The sequence below is a fragment of the Podarcis filfolensis genome, assembly GCF_964270895.1.
Source record: "Podarcis filfolensis genome assembly, chromosome: 6".
NCBI classification, from domain to species: Eukaryota; Metazoa; Chordata; class Lepidosauria; order Squamata; family Lacertidae; genus Podarcis; species Podarcis filfolensis.
Window position 1 is genome coordinate 39,764,462 of NC_139609.1, and position 21,116 is coordinate 39,785,577.

The 21,116-nt window shown below is 41.4% G+C and overlaps 1 protein-coding gene across 23 annotated transcripts in view; it reads right to left on the reverse strand.

Moving 5' to 3' along the window:
- Positions 1-20,572, reverse strand: part of PATJ (PATJ crumbs cell polarity complex component) — a 157,515-nt gene extending 136,943 nt beyond the window's left edge. For 5 of the 23 annotated variants that reach the window (XM_083621239.1, XM_083621247.1, XM_083621241.1 and 2 more), the window contains exons 1-13: positions 20,267-20,568; positions 19,211-19,394; positions 17,220-17,275; positions 16,963-17,129; positions 16,212-16,406; positions 15,111-15,250; positions 14,294-14,489; positions 13,691-13,819; positions 10,197-10,418; positions 7,107-7,197; positions 6,883-6,971; positions 5,604-5,745; positions 4,102-4,242 (exon numbers count right to left, since the gene is read on the reverse strand). In XM_083621239.1, coding sequence (XP_083477365.1) covers positions 4,102-4,242; positions 5,604-5,745; positions 6,883-6,971; positions 7,107-7,197; positions 10,197-10,418; positions 13,691-13,819; positions 14,294-14,489; positions 15,111-15,250; positions 16,212-16,406; positions 16,963-17,129; positions 17,220-17,241 — 1,534 coding nt within the window. In that variant the 5' untranslated portion in view covers positions 17,242-17,275; positions 19,211-19,394; positions 20,267-20,568. Of the gene's footprint in view, positions 1-4,101; positions 4,243-5,603; positions 5,746-6,882; positions 6,975-7,106; positions 7,198-10,196; positions 10,419-13,690; positions 13,820-14,293; positions 14,490-15,110; positions 15,251-16,211; positions 16,407-16,962; positions 17,130-17,219; positions 17,276-19,210 lie in introns of all 23 variants that reach the window. The other 18 variants (XM_083621230.1, XM_083621246.1, XM_083621249.1 and 15 more) reach the window with 13 other exon arrangements.
- Between the last annotated feature and the right edge of the window lie 544 nt (positions 20,573-21,116).

Here is a 21,116-nt window from a genome sequence, read left to right on the forward strand (position 1 = left end):
GCCCTCCCCAATCTGTGTAAGCAGCTGCGACATGCAGTTTTGGTAAGCCAGTAAGCTGGCCACTGCTAACCCTGCATACAGGAAAACTGTAGAATTCTGCCCTGTAGAGCAGAACATTGCAGGAGAACAAAGCATTATCCAATGCTGTTTGTTTTGTTTCAAAAGTAAGGACAGCAATTGTTGTGTCAATGAGACATGGGCGCTGCATTGTTTCGCTGCATCAATTGATCATTCTTGGCTGCAAAGTTCAGTTCAATTAACTTAGAAGGACCAGATGACATTTATAAAAGCTGACTGGGCCATCATTCACTTGCAGCAACTCCTCATCAAGGACTACATCAACAGAATGCACTCACGAACTTTATACATTTGGCAGACGTAGCAACATACGGTTCTGGTTGCCTCAACTCAAAAAGGATATTGCATTGATGGGAAACGTGCAGAAAAGAGCAACAAGAATTACACTGGGGAACAATTTTTTTTTTCATTTTCTGTTGCATGATATTTTTCAACTATTCTTATATGTTCTTTCAATGCTGATTTCAAATCTGAAATTGATTTTCATGTATGTGCTATAGTTATCTTTCAACTTCCGACTTTTGCCAATATGTCATAATTACACTGGGGATAAGTGGATACTGACATGTTGATCTACCCTAACCACATGGTAATTATTGTTTTGCAAACTTAATTTTTATTTTTATAGTTTTGTAACCTAAATATTTGTATTTTTCAGATCAGACCATGGCTTCTTCAAGAACAAAACCAACTTCAGATATGAAATCAGCACGTCAAAATTAGGTTAGAACAACTGCAGGTATCAGTGCTACAAAAAAATTGTTTCCCAGTGTTATCAAGAGGTTGGAGCAAATCCATTTTGAGGAAAGGAGACTTTCGGGAGGGGGAAGGTACATAAGGGGAACATGATGAAGGTGCATAAGGTTATGCATGGTACAGAGAAAATAGGCAGATAAACATTTCTCTCTCTCTCTCATAAAGCTAGAAGCTGTGCCATCCAATGAAGCAGAATGCTGTGAAATTCAGGACACACAAAATGAAACCTCTTCACACAGCACATTGTTAAAAGTATAGAATTTGCTACTACAAGAGTGATGACCAGCAACTTGGATGGCTTTAAAAAAAGGACTAGACAAATTCATGGAAGAGGCTAGCAACTGATGTGTTCTACCTCCACTGTAAAAGGAAGTCCCTCTGAATACCAGTTGCAGAGAATCCTAAAAGGGGAGAGCAGGGCTCTATTCAGGTCCTGCTGGCAAGCTTGTCATAGGAATCTGACTGACCAGAGCGAGAATAGGGTGATGGACTAGGCAGGCCTTTGGCCTCATCCAGCAGAATTCTAATTCTAAAAGCGTTGCATGGCCAGTGAGCCATGTGAACTTCAGCTTCAGTTCTGAACCAGCCTTCCATGGGAACTTGGCTATCTTGACATTTATATCTTTTCAGCTTTCTTACTTATGCAACCAGAGCGGTATTACAGCCATGTAAGACAATTTGACATGGCTAGACAACATAAAAATGGCTGGCTGCCCTGCATTTGACCCCAGCCAGAAGCTCAGCGTACTTATAAAAAGTTCCTTCCCTAAGTAATATTTAAGTTGCAGAAGTCAAAAACTCCCACAGGCAGACAGAAAAGTTCAAGTAACAGTGGCACCAACAGGAGGATAAGTTTACCGCAAGCTATTTTATTTTATGGCTTATTTTGTTACCATTTGGGACAAGTAACAGGACATTACATATGAGCAGCACTCCATGTTCCTGAAATCCTAATGCATACTGCACTTACTTTAATGCTTTTCCATCTAAAACCACATGCATTATTTTGTTATTTATGTTTTTAAAACATACAATGTCACATTAAATAGAACTACTGCAGGAAAGATCTGTTTAAACAGAAAATCAGCCAGTCTTGTCTTGAGTCTTTAACTTAAGAGAATGGGTTTTGCTTTCATTAGAAACAGAGAACCACTACAGCATGTCAGTGTATAGTGTTTAATGACATCCTAAGATATCAAGGTAGAAGTCATGTATTTGAAAGTAAATCCCACAGAACTCACTTCCAGGCAAAAACACACATAGGGATTGGATTGCATGCATTTCATCTTCACTGATAATCCTTCAAACATTTGAGCAAAGTGTCATTTTGGAGGACTCCCAAATGACACAGGCTAGTTTTACCTTTGCTACCTGGTAAGAATTTATTCAGATGCACTGAGTTTCTAAGACTCCATTGTGCCTTTTGCATGACCCTGAATGTCCAAGATAAATAAACAAAAGATCTCTGCAAGGCCACAGTGAAACTTAAGATTATTTCTTTTACTGAACTATATCAAGATTCAGTATCAAGAATCTTGCATGGGATTCATTTTTATGAAAGCAAGTTCCTTTGAAGGCAGTGTTATCTTTCCTACACAGCCCTATGTAAACTTTTGGAAGAACATGTGTGCAGTTTTATTAAATGAATTGTAAGCTAGCTGCCATTGAAGCTTTGTGTACACAACGCTCTGAAATATGGAAACATATAACTGAAGACATACGGTTGCAAAGTCTCTCTAGGTAAGCATCCTTAAATTGCACTCCTATCTACACTTATGTGGCTTCATGTAGCTCTTAATAAAGCATTGTCTGTAACACCAAGCCTTATGACACCGTAAGTCAATGCACATGGAGTTGAACTAGCGTCTCTTTCAACCACATTCTGAATATGGCCAGACAGGAGTTAAACCATTGGAACACCTGTCAAGACTCCCCAACCAGATGCTCTGAAATAATGGTGCAGTCCACTATGGGGTCAGATAACTTTTCTGGACCAGATCTTGGGGTCATTCAGAGAAGCTGAACGGTGGAAGATTCAGGACAGACAAATTGAAGTATTTCTTCACACAGCACATACTTAAACTTTGAAATTTGATCCCACAGGGTGTAGTAATTGCCACCAGTTGGATGGCTTCAAATGGATTTTAGACCTACAGGATCAGAGGCAAAGTGCAGTCTGTGGCACAATGGGTCAGTGCATCTGACTGTTAACCAGAAGGTTGGTGGTTCGAGCCCATCCAGGGACAGCTGTGGACAGGGATCCTGCATTGCAGGGGGTTGGACTAGATGATCCTCAGAGTCCCTCCCAATCTACAATTCTATCATTCTAACCAATGAATCATACTGATGCTCAGGTACTCGGCTAGAACCCAATAAAGGGTTTCATGCAAACATCATATTAAATTATATTTCACTGACTGTACCAACATCATTGTAGCTGTTAGGGCACACCACTGTTTAAATCTATTCAGGAATTTGAATTAAAGCTTAGCACAATCAGACCTAGAGAAAAAACACATTTTATAAAACACACTTTTTACATTAAGTTTGAAAGGCGTTTCTAGAGTTTAGACAGGGCATTAAATTAGGGGCGTTTTACTTTAGTGCTATTATAATTAAGTGCCTGTCAGCATTTCCAATATAAGTACCTATTTTTGGAATTTAATTTGGCCATTAAATTCTGCTCCAGGGTGAACTTTTATAGACAGTGTTTTAGTATCAACCATGTTTGAAATGAAATGACTGCTTTTAGCTCTCAAGCACGAAAGGTAAGTGAATATATTTACCAGTGTGAAAACACTTTTACATTCCTGTATCCTAAATGGTTTTTACCTTTCTGTAATAAAATAAAATTTTACGAAATGACAAGCCTACAGATGTAGAATCGCATGCCACAGACCACTTATTTTCTTTTAAAATCATTCCAATTAGCCTGTGAATGCCCCAAAATGGTGAAAACTGACGAAGTCATCACAACTTGTCAGCTGCAGCAGAAAACAAGGGTTCCAGCAATTCTATAACTGCAGCATAATGCGTCTCGTGTACAGATACAAAGCTTCAAAAACAATAGACCCAGTTTTTAATGTGCAACAACAAAAAATATCCTGCTGTTATTAGGCCAAATTAGGCTGCTGCTAAAATTAATTGCTCAATATCCCCCTCTATTGACACTCATTTGTCCTACTACTATTTAAAGACCATATATGATATGGTTGGCAAACAGAAGGTTAGTGTAGCAAAAGTCTCCTCCAAAGATATATCACTTACCAACTGCATGTCGTTTTTGCTTCCTCTCGTTTTCAGAGTTGTCTTTTGGCTTTAGAAGTTCCTCGTTATCACTATCTATGGTAGTCTCAGTCTCCACGACACCAGCCAAGGATAAGGTTGGCATATTTGGCTGCTCTGCAACTGTTCCAAAAGTTTCCAGTCAACTGCGCAATCCAAGGATCGTATGCAAGAAGTGTACTTATATAACCTTTTAGATATCAAGCTCTCTCTACTCTACCTACCAAAATAGTAAAGAAATGGGCTTGTTCACCCCAAGAAGTTCTTAAAAGAGTAGAATTTATTAGAAATTATTTATTCCAGAATTTATTAGAAATTATTAGAATGCTTATGATTGAAAAGAAAAAAATAACATTGTTGTAGGAAGATAAATGGTTCCACAGTAATCAGTACCTTATATTTAGCACAGTAAATATAGTTAGTTGGACCACATTATAGCATTTTGAGAGCTCTGCTGTTTATGTGTTAATTTCTGAAAGGCCCCAAAACTAACAGATTACCAATGATGTTCTCAGTACTGGAGTATGTTGCTTTTGTTGTTTATTACCTACCCTTCACTCCAAGGTACCAGAGCAAGTTACAATGTTAAAACACACTATTTAAAAGAGTTTAAAATAACTTACAATCACAAAAGAAGGTAGCTCCTAAAAACCCAAAAACTTCCAGTGTCAAAAGACAAAGTAAAGAGTTGTGTCTTCAGCATTTGCCGGAAGTTATACAATAAAGCTACCAGATTAACCTTTGTGGGGAACAAGTTCTGCCACACAGAACGCCCTCTCCTGAACCCCACCACCTGAGCTTCTGAGGGCAGAGCAAATACCAAGAGGGCCCACCACACAGCCAATCTTAGCACCTGAGGGGCTCTGTAGAGAATGAGACTTTCAGGTTTGTAGGGCGCCGAGTTGTTTAGGGCTTTAAATACTCCTAGCCCCCAAGGGCACCTGAGCCTCCAATGACAGAGTTAAATCCAGGAGCATCCCCCAAGCTGCAAACTTGGCTCCTTCAAAGGCAGGCTGCCTCCACACCTCCTGGACACAAGAACTTGGGACACAAAACACCCCTTTCTTTTCAGGATTTAGCTTCAGGTTATTGGCCCCAATCCAGCCTATCACCACCTCCAAGCACAGGTATAACACCTCAATATAAAATGGATCGTTATTGATGTTTCTTTTTGTTTGTTTGTTTGTTCTATATGAAAAAATAAAGTTGTGTGTGTGTGTGGCATAATATGATCTGAGTTACTACTGCAATCTGTAGTAACCGTGGTTACCCTCAAGTGAAGTCCCACATAAAACCTTTAAGCATGTACTCAGAAGAGTGGAAGAAAATGACCAGGATGAACTGGTTCTGCAGGAATGACCAGTCATGTAAATAAATAAGACTGTACCACCAGTACAAAAATGCCAAGGTATTCGGTGAAATAAATGCCAAGGGATTTTCATTGGCTTAGAAGAACATTAGGTATAGTTAAAGAAGAGCTTTACCTCTGCCTAAGCCTTTTTCTGAAGAGAAAGCAGGAAACAACGGTTTCTTTCGAAGCAACGCCAAGTGTACAATCGGGCCTGTATTTCGCAATGCCTCCACCACCTCTTGATTGGTATAATTCTGAATGTTGATCCCATCAACCTAATACATAGACATGTATGACACATAAAATTGGTTTCTAAATGGAAATCCATGTCAGAAAGCAAGTTGCTTGAATGATAACACCAGTTAAGGCTAATTACAGGGCATTTCTAAATCCGAAGATGAGCCTGGTTGCTCATATTAAATAACATTACTTAAGTTCAACAGGGCTCCCTATCAACCCAGACACGAAAAAGCAATTTATTTGCTTATTTATTAAATTTATTTACCACCCTTCATCACAGGGCAGTTCACAACATAACACAACACAACAATTGGTCAGTTGCGAGACTGTGTGCATGAGTGAACACATTCTCAGATTATATGGGATCCTTGCAACTAAGAGTTCTGGATTTTTTAAATAAAAGTGCAGTGGTACCTCAGGTTACATACTCTTCATGTTACATACGCTCCTTGGGTTAACAACTTTGCTTCAGGATGAGAACAGAAATTGTGCTGCGGCAGCGCAGCGGCAGCAGGAGTCCCCATTAGCTAAAGTGGTGCTTCAGATTAAGAACAGTTTCAGGTTAAGAACGGACCTCCAGAACGAATTAAGTACTTAACTTGAGTTACCACTGTACACAGACAAGGGAGAAGTTGACATCTGTCAGCTTCCCATGTATCTGCATTCCTCTACACCATACTCTATAGCATTTCCCAGAGTCCTTCAACCCCCAGAATAGACTTTCAGGAAACGGCAGTGGAAAGGGGGAGGCAAAAAAAGGTACCTTTCTATAAATATGAGTTCTGTTCCTTTCACAGAAGGAACGTGAGGATCCAAGCCATTATCCTATGCTATCACACACACTGCATTTTCTGCAGAGGTGAACTTGCGGTCAGTGGTCATGCCATTTATATGCAGCTGCAGCCACCAGGGAGTGGTGGGAGGGAGCTGCATGTGACTGATGCAGTCATGTGGACAGCACAGACTACATAGGTCTTGAATGTACTTTGCTGGCAGGGAAGCTTTACATAAGGGAAAAGTCACTCGCATTTGATGGACGGCATGTGAAGGGGATTCTCAGCCAGCAAATAATCTGGAACAGATTATTTTATGCCTAACATTCTCAGATTTTACACCAGTAATGTTTTGCAAAGTATGATTCTACAGCCTGCAAAAATAAGACTTAAACTTACAGCAATAATTCTGTCATGGACTTTTATTTGACCGCTGTGTTCCGCAGCACTGTCAGGTATTATGTTTTTTACAAAAATCCCTGAAGAGTCTGCTTAAAGAAAAGAAAAAGAACACTGTTACTTGTTAATTCTGCATTTAGAATGCGTTGAAATTTTACAGATTCCAGCAAAGAGTCCATTTTGTGGGCTTTCTGTAGCAAAAGAGAAAATGTCATATAACTCACCTGTATCAGAAACTCCTGAATAGCCCACAATTGTTATACCAAGACTCTGTCCATCCTTCTTAGTCAACTGAACTTCATGAATTTCATTTTCCTAGGAAATAAAAGCATGTTTTGAAGCTTGAAGTTTCAGATTATAAACAACTGTATTAAGCACTTCTCCAGCTTCTGTCATGAATTCCCATAACTCATCTCCCGACTGGATGCTTCTTCGGTCCCAGAATCCAAGGGCAATATGCTTTTGCAATCTCAGTCCACAAGAGGTTTGCTATTTTCATAGCTTCAGTACTGAAATGAATTCTTCTAAAGTGTTCCTGTTGCTCCTAAAAGTGGCTACAACAGATTGTCAAAGGAGTGGGACTTAGCTCAGGCCTATGCAATAGTCAAAGGATCCAATACTCTTCCAGGTTTTTAAGGAGCCATGATAAATTCTGACATTTGCTTTTCACACAGGAGTAATTTCAAATATGCAATTCCCCAACATGAAATTGAGGTGGCGAACGCAGTAAGGCATTTTGCCACCTTAGAAAGGCACATGAGTTTGTCCAAAGTAGGATACAAAAGGTGAAAATAGCTGTAAAAGAGTGGTTACATACATATATGGGACAAGGTGATTTAATTTAATGGATAAGCAAGAATGTGATATGTCCAAGATAAAGTGAGGGTAAAGATGGAAGAAAATAATCAACCGCAAAGCCACACTGCCACTAACAGCTTAGAACAAAGTGATAGTGCAATTCAATTAAAGTAGTTAGATATCTTCTAACTAATCATATATGTAAGGTCCTGGTACTAGGAAACGTCCAACATGTTGATCCAGAAGACTATCTCAGGGCTACAGCAACATGGGCACAAAGTCAAGAAGTTATTGATGCCTCTTCCTCCTCCCGTCAGTAAAAATGCAATAAACTGGATGGCGTACAAATTTGCTGCCTGACATGACATCCCAAACCAGCTGCCTCACCCTGGCTCCCTTGAACTTCTCAGTCCAGGCCGGAAAGCAATCATATTGCATGAAGAGGCCAAAGTCTCAACAAACTCCATCTCTAGCAAGCAACTTATTTGGGTCCACCACGGAGTTCCTTGAGGTTAAGGTGATTAAGTCAGAAGAATGGCACTGGGGCCGAGATTACACCTTCTCTCCTTTCATCTGAATATTGTTTCATTATTCTCCAGAGGCATCTGGACTTAAAATGCATTTGGAATCAGAGTACAAAAACTGAAATCACCTCAGCCAGGGCCATCCCCAATATACCAGTATTTTACAGCCCTAAATGAAGCAACAAATGCTTCTTTCCTAGCCAGGAGGCATGTTCATAGTACCCAAGGCCAACCAGCCAATCTATTTTGGCACCTGAGGCAGAAAACCCCACATGCAGCTTTCCCCATCCCTGACAGTAAAAATTGTCATAATAATGAACGGACAATTAAATAGCAATTTGCTGTCCCTTTCATGACTCCCCAAAGCAGTGGTCTGCTATCTCATTCTGTCTAACTGTGGGGCAACAGGGCCCACAATACAAACCCATGTTTCTAAGAGCCATGTCCCCAAGTATCTCACGGTAGTAGTTGAGAAGGAACAGAAGCAGCAGCAGTGAAAAAACCACACCACAGGGCAGGAGAGAGATCTCTGAAAATATTCCACGCCTAAAAAGCACAGTAGCAACAGATGGAATACGAGCACAGCTTTGCTTACATTTCAAGACCTCCTGCATACTTTGAGTAGCATTAGTTTATTTTAATTACTCAAAACTGAGAAGGGCTTTTGTTTAAACAAAACACTTTAATGTGATAAAAATTAAAGATTTGTTAAAGCCATATTTGTAAGATGCATTTTTAGCAGCAAATGTATTAGTGTAGGCTACAAGGACTCTAGTACATCATTACATTACCCCTGGAACTTAAAACAGAGGGCTGTGTCAAGTGCCAAACCTCCTTTTGGATAAATTTCTAAATAAAGGGCTGGATCCAGACTTTATCGTGCTTAGATTAGACCCACTGAAATCAATAGGACGTCAGTCCTACATCAGTCATGAGTAACGTAGGCCCCATTTCTTTTAATGGGTCTACCCTCTAAGCATTATGACTAAGTTTGGATCTACTCCTAAAGTCTGAATACCATCTTTTGCATTGTTTTTGGTAGGTGAGGTTAAGCAGTTCTGTTGGGGGACTGTCAGTGGTTAGATCAGTGGTTCCCAACCTTTTTTTGGCCATGCCCACCTAAGCACCTCTAAAATCCTGATGCCCCCTTCCTGTGACATATAATTCTCATTATTCAAAAAGTGAACTCCTATCCACATGGAGGAAGCCAAAAAGGCCATTCACTGTTAATAACTCATTCTCCAATTGCCCCCCTTAAGAATCAAATTGCCCCCCTGTGGGGTGTGTGCCCCACATTGGGAACCATGGGGTTAGATGAATCTAATTAAGTAGTCTGGTTTTTAACATTTTGTTAACTTTCCCAAACCTTTAGATGGGCTATAAACCAAATACGTGAGAAGGGTCAGATTTCACACACACACACCCCATGTATACACCTATATTACATAGGTCACAAGTATAATGAGCTATTCAGGTAGAAGAGATTATCCCGCCTACTTCTGTCATCACAAATAGGTTTATAAGATTAACAACAACAAAAGATGAGGCTATTAAAAGGGAATCTAACAATACTTTAAAGAACATTAAACCTGAGAGAATAAGGATTTTGCCCAACAAATATAAAACAGCTGTTATCAGGGCTAGGTGAGCCTCTGAGGGGAAGGCCTTCCCTAATAAGGGCATCCACTTCAAACAAATCATGTCCAGGTGAGGCAGAAGGAACAGCTCTGGGAAATGAAGGGAGCTCAGCTATAGGGAAGTAGTAAATAATCTTCTGCTCTGTGATAGCAAGAGAGTCTGTGAATTTCTACAGTGGAGGTGAGTGATGGTGGAGGTGGAGGTGGCGGTGACTGTTTTTGGAACATTTGCTGAGATGCACCTTGAGGGGGGCAATTATAGCCTTGAAATATTGTGATCTATACAGAGTTTTCAATCGTGTATTTGCTGAAGAATGCAACTCGTGGAAGAACTGCAAAGTATGAAGATACTCACCGTTCCAAATCGCCTGTCGTGAAAAGGAGACAGCATACCAACAGGCTGGGCTACAGGGGTTGGTGGTGTCACTGTTACTTCACACGTGGGGTCTCTTGCAACAACCATCTTGACACGGTTCCCACAGTTTCGCAACACTTGAGCCACTTGTTCGCTACTCATTCCTTGCACGTTTGTCCCACCAATTTCCAAGATGTGATCACCAGTTCTGAGCCTGCCATCCTTTGAGTAGCAAACATGGCTTTACTTTTGCATAGTTTGAAGATTTGCAACTAAAGTATAATTAGGCACTGCCAAACTATAACTGCATATTCCCCCTCCCCCCAAAAATGCCTCCAGACTGGGCAAAATGCTATCAAATGAAACAATGCAGCACCAAATGCTTCTTTGAAAAGAAAAAGTCAAATATTAAATATCCAATTTCTTTAAAACCTACTGCACCATCAGCCACTTCTTTGGTTATTTCATAAGGGCAAGGGGGCGGGAATTAAGAAACTACTACAGAAAAATATTTGTAGTTTTGCAACTTCCTATAGAAACTGGTCTATTAAACAGAAAAGCAAATGGAGGGGTTTGGATTTAGTGCTCCTAGAAAAAAGTATCTTAAATGCCACACGCACATTGCAAGACCATTTATGTTTAAGGAATTCTACATACTTTCCACCAAACTATATTTACAAGCCAGATCACTCTCGGGAAAAGTAAATAAATTATAGGAGTGATTCTTAAACCATCATTTCTTTGCAAGTAAAACATTTCAGATAATGTCTCAAGACAAAGCACCAAACCCAAGTCCATAAACCGCCAGACATGCATGGAGAATTTGACAGAAAAAATCAGATACACTTTCCCCTCATAAGTGAACATTCTGGCTTCTACAAAGGTTCATAATTCAGATTTAGTGGATATGTCATTTTTCAGACTTTACATGGACTAACAACCATCCACACATGAGCTCCAGAACACCAGAAGAGCGGCTCAGACAAGTATAGAGTGGTTACTTCTGCAAGATGGATGCATGCAAGATTTCTTTTTGTCACAGAAGTAGCTGGTGTGATCTCCCATGAGCTGGTCCTCTGCTATTACACTGCCCATGTGGAACAGATTGTTTGTGTGAGCAGCTATTTGCCAAAGTAAACTCCCCAAGCAAACAATGTCTCAATATCAGTGCTGGCTCTTCCAGTCAATGGCCTTTTTTCATGTCAAGGCAAGACACAGTATGGCTTCCTGGGACCGTGCTGTCTTCCACTAAGGAGCTCACACCTGCTTTGTTCCTCTCTGGGGGCTTCTTAGCACAGCATGGAACAGCAGCTAAGCCAAAGTTTTTCTTAGCATGTTGTCTGAACCTGGGATCGTTGCTCAGGTCTCTCCTCCGTAACCACAGGACAAACCTTGGCTACAAATCATAGGTAGAGAGAAGAGACCTTAACCACAAACACTGGTTCAGATGACACACTAAGCCAAACTTTGGCTTGGCTGGCTGGCTGAGGTAAAAAGTCCACGAATGAGCAAAGAAAGTTCAATCCTCTCCTTGGGAATCATCATGTTCACCCTATGCCATGGTTTGGCTTAGCGTTATGGGTGGATGTGGCCACTATCTCTTCCTCCTTTTCTTTCCAAATTTAACATAATTACTCTCCTTTTTGTACTGTACCCCTATTCTTAGTCACTCAAGACTGCTGCAAATTAAGACAGTATGACATATGCTTTTGGATGCCAAAACATTTTGTTCCTTACAGCAAAACAGGTGTTCCAAAGGCACAAGAGAAAAGCATTCATTATAACAGACAGTTTTGTAGAGGGGGCAGAACAGCCAACTTTTAAAATTTCAACTCTTCAAGTCTCCCAACTTTCATTTATATTATGAATTGGAACACATCCTATAATCTGTCTCTTTTCCGTACATTAATATTAATAAAATGAAACAGAGCCCTCTTTGTATCCACAAGGTTAGAGGCAGCAAGTTTTAGTCAAAGTTGCACTGAAACGCCAATCCCAAAAGGTGTAGCATCCTTTAGTGCCAGCTGAGGGACATGGAAGCACAAGAGGTTCATAATTTCTAAAAAAATAGACTCAGGGTCTCAATTCGTATCAAGAGCGCACAGTCAGCTGACTCCAAAACCCACAGCCTGTAAAGCAACTTGGGTTGTTGCATGAAGATTCACAACTCTATGATCATGTAGGTACCTTCCTGGCATGATCAAGCTATAGGCAGAAGCACTAACAACTGCCCTGGACTAGAGCCAGGGAGACCTGTATCCTATTTTTTGCCTGATCTACCTCACAGGGTTGTTGTGAAGATAAAAATGATGCAGGGAACTATGTAAGCCACTAAAATTACTTAAAAATGTCATAATTAAATAGTATTCCTATTTGAACTCATATTTATTATTCTGGGAATCTCAAGCATGAACGCTCCAGATTTGCAAAGTCCGGAGAGTTCTGTGTAAGAGAGCTCAAATACAACATAAGTTGTATTAGTTCCATAGGCACCAAAACAAATATGATTCGTTTATAGACTTTCTTGCTGCATTCACAAACATCACCAAAACTTAGTTTTGAACAACTGGTAAGCCTCGGCCGCACACATTCACAGCAATATCCCAACCAACTTCCAGTTTCTCAGTAAACTATTGTGTTGTGTACTGCATGCAAATACAGCAAATTAGATTGATAGAATCAAAATCTGATTGGCTAGGAAACCTCTGTGAATAGAGGGTGAGGGATAATTATATTTATATTGTAAACCACCCGGTTATCTTTGAAGGGTGGTACAGAAATTTAATTAATATTAATAATAATAGTTAGGAAGACAAATAGGGAGGATGGGAGCAAACTCACTGCTGTTAGTACATGTAGTGATTAACTGAGTTTGGCATAATGCATGAATACAGCTTTGTGTTGCTGCTCTCCAATACTTTAAGTCTAATGGTTAACATATTACTGATCTTTAGATCCAAATGGTGCACATGTTTTCTAAATTCCCTTTCTTACTGTGGCATACTTGAAAAACCATTCATCTGACTTGGAACACAGACACCGTCAACATTTAAAGTTAGTTATCCTTGCCCAAGCTTTAGTCTTGCTTTTATAGATACTGACTCTTGAGTCTTGAATAATATCAGTCTTCTTTGATCCTAATAGGCATGTGGAAATAAAGGCCACGGACTGGAGTCAGCACTTCTGCCCAATTACTGTCCTCTCCCCACAATGGAATGAGCAGCACAGCTAGAATTGTGCTTGCCACTCACTTTGCTAACAGCAGTAGTGAGAAGAAGTGGAAAGAGATGGGTATAACTCTGCCATCTTTCTCCAGTGTCTAGTGAAAGGAAGTGCAGATTAAGCTAGGCAAGGGGTCTCCAACTGGTTGCATCCATCAGCCACCACCAGCACCTGCCACTCTTTAAAATTCAACACCTTAGCTTGCTTTGAAATTCCAACTGACAACTATTGGATGTTTTGTTTTAAAGAAGGACACAGTACAAAACAGTTACCTTATCTGCCAGTCCTCCAGGAACAACAGTCCTCACCACTACGCCACTTGACTTTCCTCCTACAATTCCGAAACCCAATCCTGAGCCATCGTTAACAAGCTCTACTTCCTCAACATGGCCCCAACTGATCTGGAAGAGGCAGAAGATGAAAGTCTGTTTATCATGATACTTTTTGTGTATGGTTATGCTTTTATATTGTAAGCTGTCCTGTGATCTTTGGATGAAGGGTGGTATAGAAATTTAATAAACACTAAAAAATAAGAATACACAGCACACAAAAAGTTTATAGAACACAGGAGATAGCATTTGAACTCAACGGGTTACCAGCTAGTTACTTCCTACAAAGCAATTTTATTATTTTTACAACTCCATTTGAGGTTGCAAGGTTGTTCCAAGAGAGTTGCAAGTTGACACATACATCTAGGAATATGTTTTTTTATTGCATATTTAGTTTGATCTACATTATATCTGTGTGGAAGACAAAGACACTAATCATACGGAGTTAAATGCCCCAGTGCAATTTGTCGAACATTGTAAACACTGTACAATGTGTCTTAAGACATTTGTAATTCAAAACTCAATTCTGGCAAAGCTGTAACTTACCATTTCAAGTGAATTAACATCACTTAAGGAGGTTGAAGTCCGACCGCTTCTCTGGGTTGGCTCCCTGGCCACAATCAAATGTAAGGAACCTGTGGCTTGCTGGAGCAATATAATGGCCTGTTGGTGGGAAATGTTCTGATCCAACAGGGTGTGATTAATGGCCAGTATTTGGTCATTCTCCTTTAATCTTTGATCCCTTGGATAAAGCAAACAAAATGCTTGAAAAGAGCATGGCAGCATCTTCATAACAGGTTTTCAAGGACACAAACACCCCCCACAGATATGCAGTGGGATACAGAACTGCCTTCTCTAATAGTATTGCGGTTGGCTGGTGCAGTATAGTGAGAAAAGCATGAGTTGTCCCTAGTTTGTATCTCACTTGTCCATAAATTCATTAAAGTGACCACTATATCTCAGCGCCCACCTTCTTCATCACAGGAATCATGATTGGGCTCCTTGGCTGCTCAAGTCTAAAATGAATGCTCAACATTATTATCAGTATTGGCTTATCTGCTTTCATTATACAGAGCCACCCTTGGCAGGCAGCTGTCCATAATGCCCCTGTACTCTGGTTCTAGTGCAATGTGGTGTCCAGTTCACATCCACTAATCTGTGGCAGGCTGGTGGGCAAGATGTCCTGCCTTACAACAAGGAGATTTGACAAGACAACTCTTGGCTGTCTTGCAACTCTAGGGTCCTGGCAATGCCAATAGTATTTAAGAACAATGGTTTTAAAGAACAGCATGAAGAATGTCATACCCTTTATTCAATTCGTGTTATTTTTATGAGCTTTGACAATATGAAACAAGAATCTCACCTGGCTGCTATGCTTCCTGGCTGAACTTCCTTGACAAAGATACCGGGTTCTCCAAGACTTTGGTTTTTAAGAGCAACCACACTAAATCCAAGGCCTCCATTAAATGGCTTCTCTATGGCAATATTTTCTATTTGCCTGCCCTAGTAAATGAAAAATAAAAGCACTTAACTTACAATATTCTATTCATTTATCTTAAAATACATCCCCCCCAAAAAAAACCCTACTAAACAAGCAAAGCCTATTAAGAACCAGATTTCATGTATGGCTTCAACTTGATGTCATTACAAAATAAAAACATTACATAGAATAGTGAAATTGACCACTAAACTAGTCCCCACCCTTATCGCTTAGCCCGGACATTGAGGTCCTCCTCCGATGGTCTTCTGCTGGTTCTCTCACTGCAATAAGCAAAGTTGCAGGGAACCAGGAAGAGGGCCTTCTTGGTAGTGGTGCCCTCCCTGTGGAACGCCCACCCTTCAGATGTCAAAGAGATAAAGAATTACACAACTTTTAGAAGACATCTGAAGGCAGCCCTGTATTAGGAGGTTTTTAATGCTTTTATTATGTTTTTAGATACACTGTAAGCTGCCCAGAACAGCTGGGGAAACCCAGCCAGATCGGTGGGTATCAATATTATTATCACCAGTGCTTTTTTCTGGGGGTACACAGGAGTACGCACACCCCTAAACATTTTGTCAATCTTTGTAATTTTGTCAATTTACTGTATTTATTTTTCCCGATCTGAACTATAAAATTGTGATTTTCTTGAGTCAAAATGGGACTACCCCTAAACATTTTTTTAGAAAAAAAGCACTGATAATGATGATTACTACACACTTCCTGAGTTTTTACAAAAAGATCACTGAATGCATGCGAGAATTGAAGAAAATGCCACAAATTCAAGGTGTGGCAAGAACCTGCTCAAAAAATACTTAGAACATAAGCTTTCTATTACTTACCATTATACAATTATAATGCATCCCCCCCAAAAAATACACTTGCATGATTTGCTGTACAAATGTAAAATTTAAAAACCAGAAACATTTGTAATTCATGGGATGAGCAATATATATTTAGTTTGCCAATGGTGCTGTGCCATACCTTTGCCATCCTCTGGATTGCCAAATTAAACTCATCAACTCCAGGCTTTGGAACTAGAGGAGTCATCTGATTGCTTTGGTTGCAAGTCATATAAAGGTTTCCATTAGCAAGAGAATTTTGATCAGCGTCAAACACCAGCAAACCTCTCCTGGTAAAATCAAAATCCACTGAACGATTTGGAGGCATGTAAGCGAGCTGTGGATAGCAAGGGAAGACACTCGTTTGCACAAAGAATTGTTTCTCCTGCCAGTCGATTTGTGAGTCAATGCATTGAGCGCTTCTTGTTAATCTCATGAGTGGCCAAATGTAGGAAAACCTCTAGGAAAACTTCACATGTTAGGTTCAAGGCACGATAGCCGGCAGTTTGACCTCTGATGTTAAACCTTTGTATAACATTAGTAACAAATTACGGGTGGGGGGGGGCTTGTGGTCATCTATTTATTATCTATTTTAGTTACTGAATTTCTATCCCACCCTTCCTGCAAAAGGAGCCCAGGGCAGGACCCAACCCTCTGCTTGAGGCAGAAAACCCAGACATAGAACATAATTGTCTGAAGGCAATTAGTGAGTGATTTAGTAAATCCATGATAGATTACAATGATGATAAATTTACCATAGAAGTGACAAAAGATCAGCATTCACCCCAAGCAGATATATAGTGTAAAACAACATTGTCAGCGATGAATATTTCATTAATTCATCCCTCAAACATAACCACCAGCATTGCTAAACTTCACAGTCTTTAACTTACTTGTTCTTTCAGTTGCTTGATTGACTGCTGAAGAGTCAGCATATGATTAAACAAGGGATTCTTGAGTGTATTGTACAGGAAAGCCAGATTATCGATCTGTGAAGTGTCTCCTCTCTCATGTAGCTTCAATAGCAGACGCTCCAAAATCCGCAGCACCTGCTGCTTATCTGTGGGATTCCATAAAACATCACGCATTAAACGCCTGCTTTGAAATATTTGATTATTTAACCAAGAGATTCTTTTCCAGAGACGCCTACCTGCAACAGGATTTTCTGGCATGTTGGCTTATCTGTGCTGCAGTAGTCAAAATAATCTGCATTTTAAAATAAAAGTACAAGTTAAGTTGAGGTCAACATGTTTCTTTGTGGAGCAAAGATGTCACACACGCACATAATACCTGTAACCATTCTCAAAAGCTGCTTCTTAAAATCCCACATTCAATCAAAATGTTTGGAGATCATGCGGGGACTACGATTGTGATAAATACAGTTTCTTCACTAACAGCACAATCTTAACCATATCCATTAATAAGCAAGTCCTATTGAATTCAGTGGAGCTTACTTCCAGACAAGAGGGGTCAGGACTGCAGCCTAAAGCATTTAAAAGAAAAAAGATTCCCCAGCCACAAAACAATACGTATTATCCAATATGTATTATTATTTAGCATAACACAAACAATGCTGAGAAGATGTGGCTATTTAGCTTCCTGCTACCTATAAACATAAAAGGGACCCAGCAAATTCAGAAATTTACACCCCTGCCATATTCTCCCATTATACGAGTTTAAATTCACATTGGATTACTGTTGGCCTCCCTGCTTTGGCACTCTTCCAAGTGGTGCTACAGCAGTGCCAGCCCTATCATTGGCGGCAGAATGAGGCAGCTGGTTTGGGGTGTCACAAAAAGGCTTCATATGATTATTTAATTTATTACTATTGTATTTTACTACCAGGGAAGGTGAGAGGGGGTTTTGGGATTGTTCTGCCTTGAGTGGCAAAATAAACTTAACTGGCTGTGGCTATTATGTGCATGGATTGCGGGAGGGCACACTTTGCTGTTCTGCCTTAGGCGGCAAATGTCTTGGCAGAGCCATGCCTGCTGCATCCAATCCTAGCTGCTTATTGCCAAGAGCAGGCAGAGGCAGCAACAGCTTAGGTTCTCTCTCTCTCTCTCTCTGGACAGACCCACTTGGCCCAGTCTCTTCCACGAAGCTGCCCAAAGGCAGTTCACAAATGACAGGAGATGTGAACCAGTGCTCACCCTGGGAAGCCCTGCTGGACCTAACCCTCCCTGTGTCACCAGCCACAGAGAAAGGGGCAACTAGAGGAAGGTGCAACACAGAAAGGGTCAACAAGAAAAGAAGGGGGGCGGAGGCTCCTTACAGCTCCACTTGTTCCCTTTGTCAGGAGCGTGAGACACAACTGCCATCGGCAGGCAACTCTCTGAGCCCAAGAGGGAGAAAGACAACTTTGGTGCTGCTGCCACTGCCCACTGTAGACAGTGGTGCAGCACAGGGAAGATGGGCCCCTTGTCCTCAGAGAGGCACAAAGCTCAAAGCTCAAATTCCACCAGCAGAGGTGGCTGCTAGACCTCAGAAACAGGTGGTGTGAGGTCAGTACAGGTGGGTCCACTCTCAACCTGTGGGTGGCCTCACAAGCCCCACCAGAGAGGCTGTGTAAAGACATGGAGAGGCAGGAACTACTCAAGCAAGGTGCAGCAGCTAGTCAGGGGCCAAGGTGTGGGACCTGTTGCGCCATGACTGAGAGTTACAACCAGGCTGAAAATAGCTTTTCACCGCTTCTCCTCCACCCTGTCTTAGGTTTTGAACTGTTTATGTTAAAACTTTAAACAGGACAACTCCCAAAGCGGCCACCACCATGCAATAATCAAAACCCCTCGCCGCAGCCAAAACAAGGAAGTCCAGTGGGTATGGAAGCTTGCAGTTAAAATTAGAATTTCAATTTTTTTATTGTTATTAAATCTTTTTAGCCTTGGATAATTAGAAGGAAAAGCACGAACTGGGAACAAACTCCACAGAGATTTAAATCCCAGCTCAGGGCTCTGCAAAGCAGCCCAGCCCGAAGTGCGACAAGTGTTTTCGACGAAACTTAGAAACATCCAGGAAGTAAGTGGAGGGCGTCCTGTAAATGCCCCGCCGGTTGCTATTCCAGCGGCTGCGCGCTGCTTCTCTTTTCCGCAAATGACAGGGGGCGAGGAGAGGGTCGCCTGTTCCTGGACCCCCTCTTACCTGGTCTCTGCGGGGGGAGGAGAGCTCTGCCGCGGCTGCCTCTTTCGGATCTTCCACTCGCTCTTACCTGGGCGGAAGCGAGAGCCTGGATTCGAGCCGCGCCTCACCTGCAAGACAGGAAGCTGGCAGCAAGGGGGAGCCGTGCGGCCTTAGGCAAGGAAACCAACGCCGGGAGAGTCCGGATCTGGAGGGGAAGGAAGGCAGAGAGAGCGGCGAGGTTTCGCCCCGCTTGATTTCCGCGCGGTGTGAACCAACAAGCCCAAGGGCCGCGGTGAAGGCACTGGGGAAGGCACATAAAGAAGTGGGGAGAGACATAGAAGGAAATAATCCAGGGGTTGAGGGGGGGGGCGTGAAAGAGAAGCAAGATGAAGGGGAGATAAGCGAGAGGCGCCAGCGCGCCATTAATTCCCGACACGTGTGAATACGCGGCAGTGGCGAAAGAAAATCCAGCTGGTTTAGCAGTAGCTGTTGATGAAACCAGCAATATGCTCAACCCCAAACATGAAGAAATCATGAGTCAGTTTATGGGTTTTTTAAGTTGGAAAAAACAACAACACAAGTCATATTTAGCTTTTACTTATTATTAGAACTCGGGATAAATAGTTCTTAAACTTTTCCTAAACGGACAGGAAATAATGAAGTTGCAGGCAGCCAAGTGTCTCAGAGATGCATTCTCAACTCCAGGATAGTTCACGTTAGTTATAAGAATCTTCTTAGCTAAGTATTGTTTTGCTGTTATTAATTACCTGCCATTCACCAGTGCAACCCCGGGTAGAGCACATGGACACAATCTAATCTGGTAGAGCATGGAGTACGGTGGCAAGTCATCTCGGTCTAAAAGGGTCTGTAGCACCTGTGCCTCCAGTGGCAGTGAATCCAGGAGCAGGGAAGTGGGGTTGCAATCCTAAATTTACTTACCTTTGAGAAAGCCCCATTGAATTCAGTAGGGCTTACTTCTGAATAGACATGGTTAGGGTTGCAGCCTTAGTTACTACACAATACTCTTCTCTATATTTTTCTATAAAGTTAGCTTAAAACATTTAAATGCATGCTTACCAATCTCTGTTGCCAGTGAACCTCTTCACCCCTTTGGACCTAAAAAATACCTAACAGAAATTTTCAGCAGGTGAAGCTTTTTCTTATTATGATATACAAATATCCGTTTTGCGTGTGCATGTGAAACTGCTTAATTTCGGTGAAAGACCCCAGAACCCCGTTAGCTTTTTATTTTATTTTATGCAGCCTTTAGAGGTTGCGACTGTGGATGGAAGCGAGAGGAATCTATCAACGAGATCGGAAGGGATTCTATGCCTCCCTGGGCTTCTTCGGGAGCAGGGTTTCCTAAACTGGGTCTCCAGCTGTTTTTGGACTACAACTCCCATCATCCCTAGCTAGCAGAACCAGCGATCAGGGATGATGGGAGTTGTAGTCCAAAAAAAAGCTTGAGACCCAAGTTTGGGATTCCCTGTTCGGGAGGAAGGGTGGGATATAAATTGAATAAATAACACGACACAGGCATTAATTTGTGAGCTTGGCTTTATCCTTTGTTCATACTCTACTTTCACGTTTATTTTATGATCCTATCAACCTCTGATCACCGCACGCGCTTTCGTTTTGAGATTGGGAGGGGGCTGAACATTTTAGTCAAGTTTCCGCGCTTCAAAGGGATCCATCTTAAGTAAGGGCAGCCGAGCTTCCTTTCGCAGCTTTGTTAGGAAAGCATCCATCTTTGGAAAAGGCACCCGGCTTCCCGTTTCGCCGCCTGTCTGTTTACCGGGGAGGAAATTATAAGGAACGGAAGCCATCTTTGCTATGGGAAAATGAAGGCTTCCCTGGAAGAACAGCGCCGCTTCTTCCGCCCCATTTCTAGGCCCGCTGGCCTTTTGGGAGAGGCGTCAACGCTACT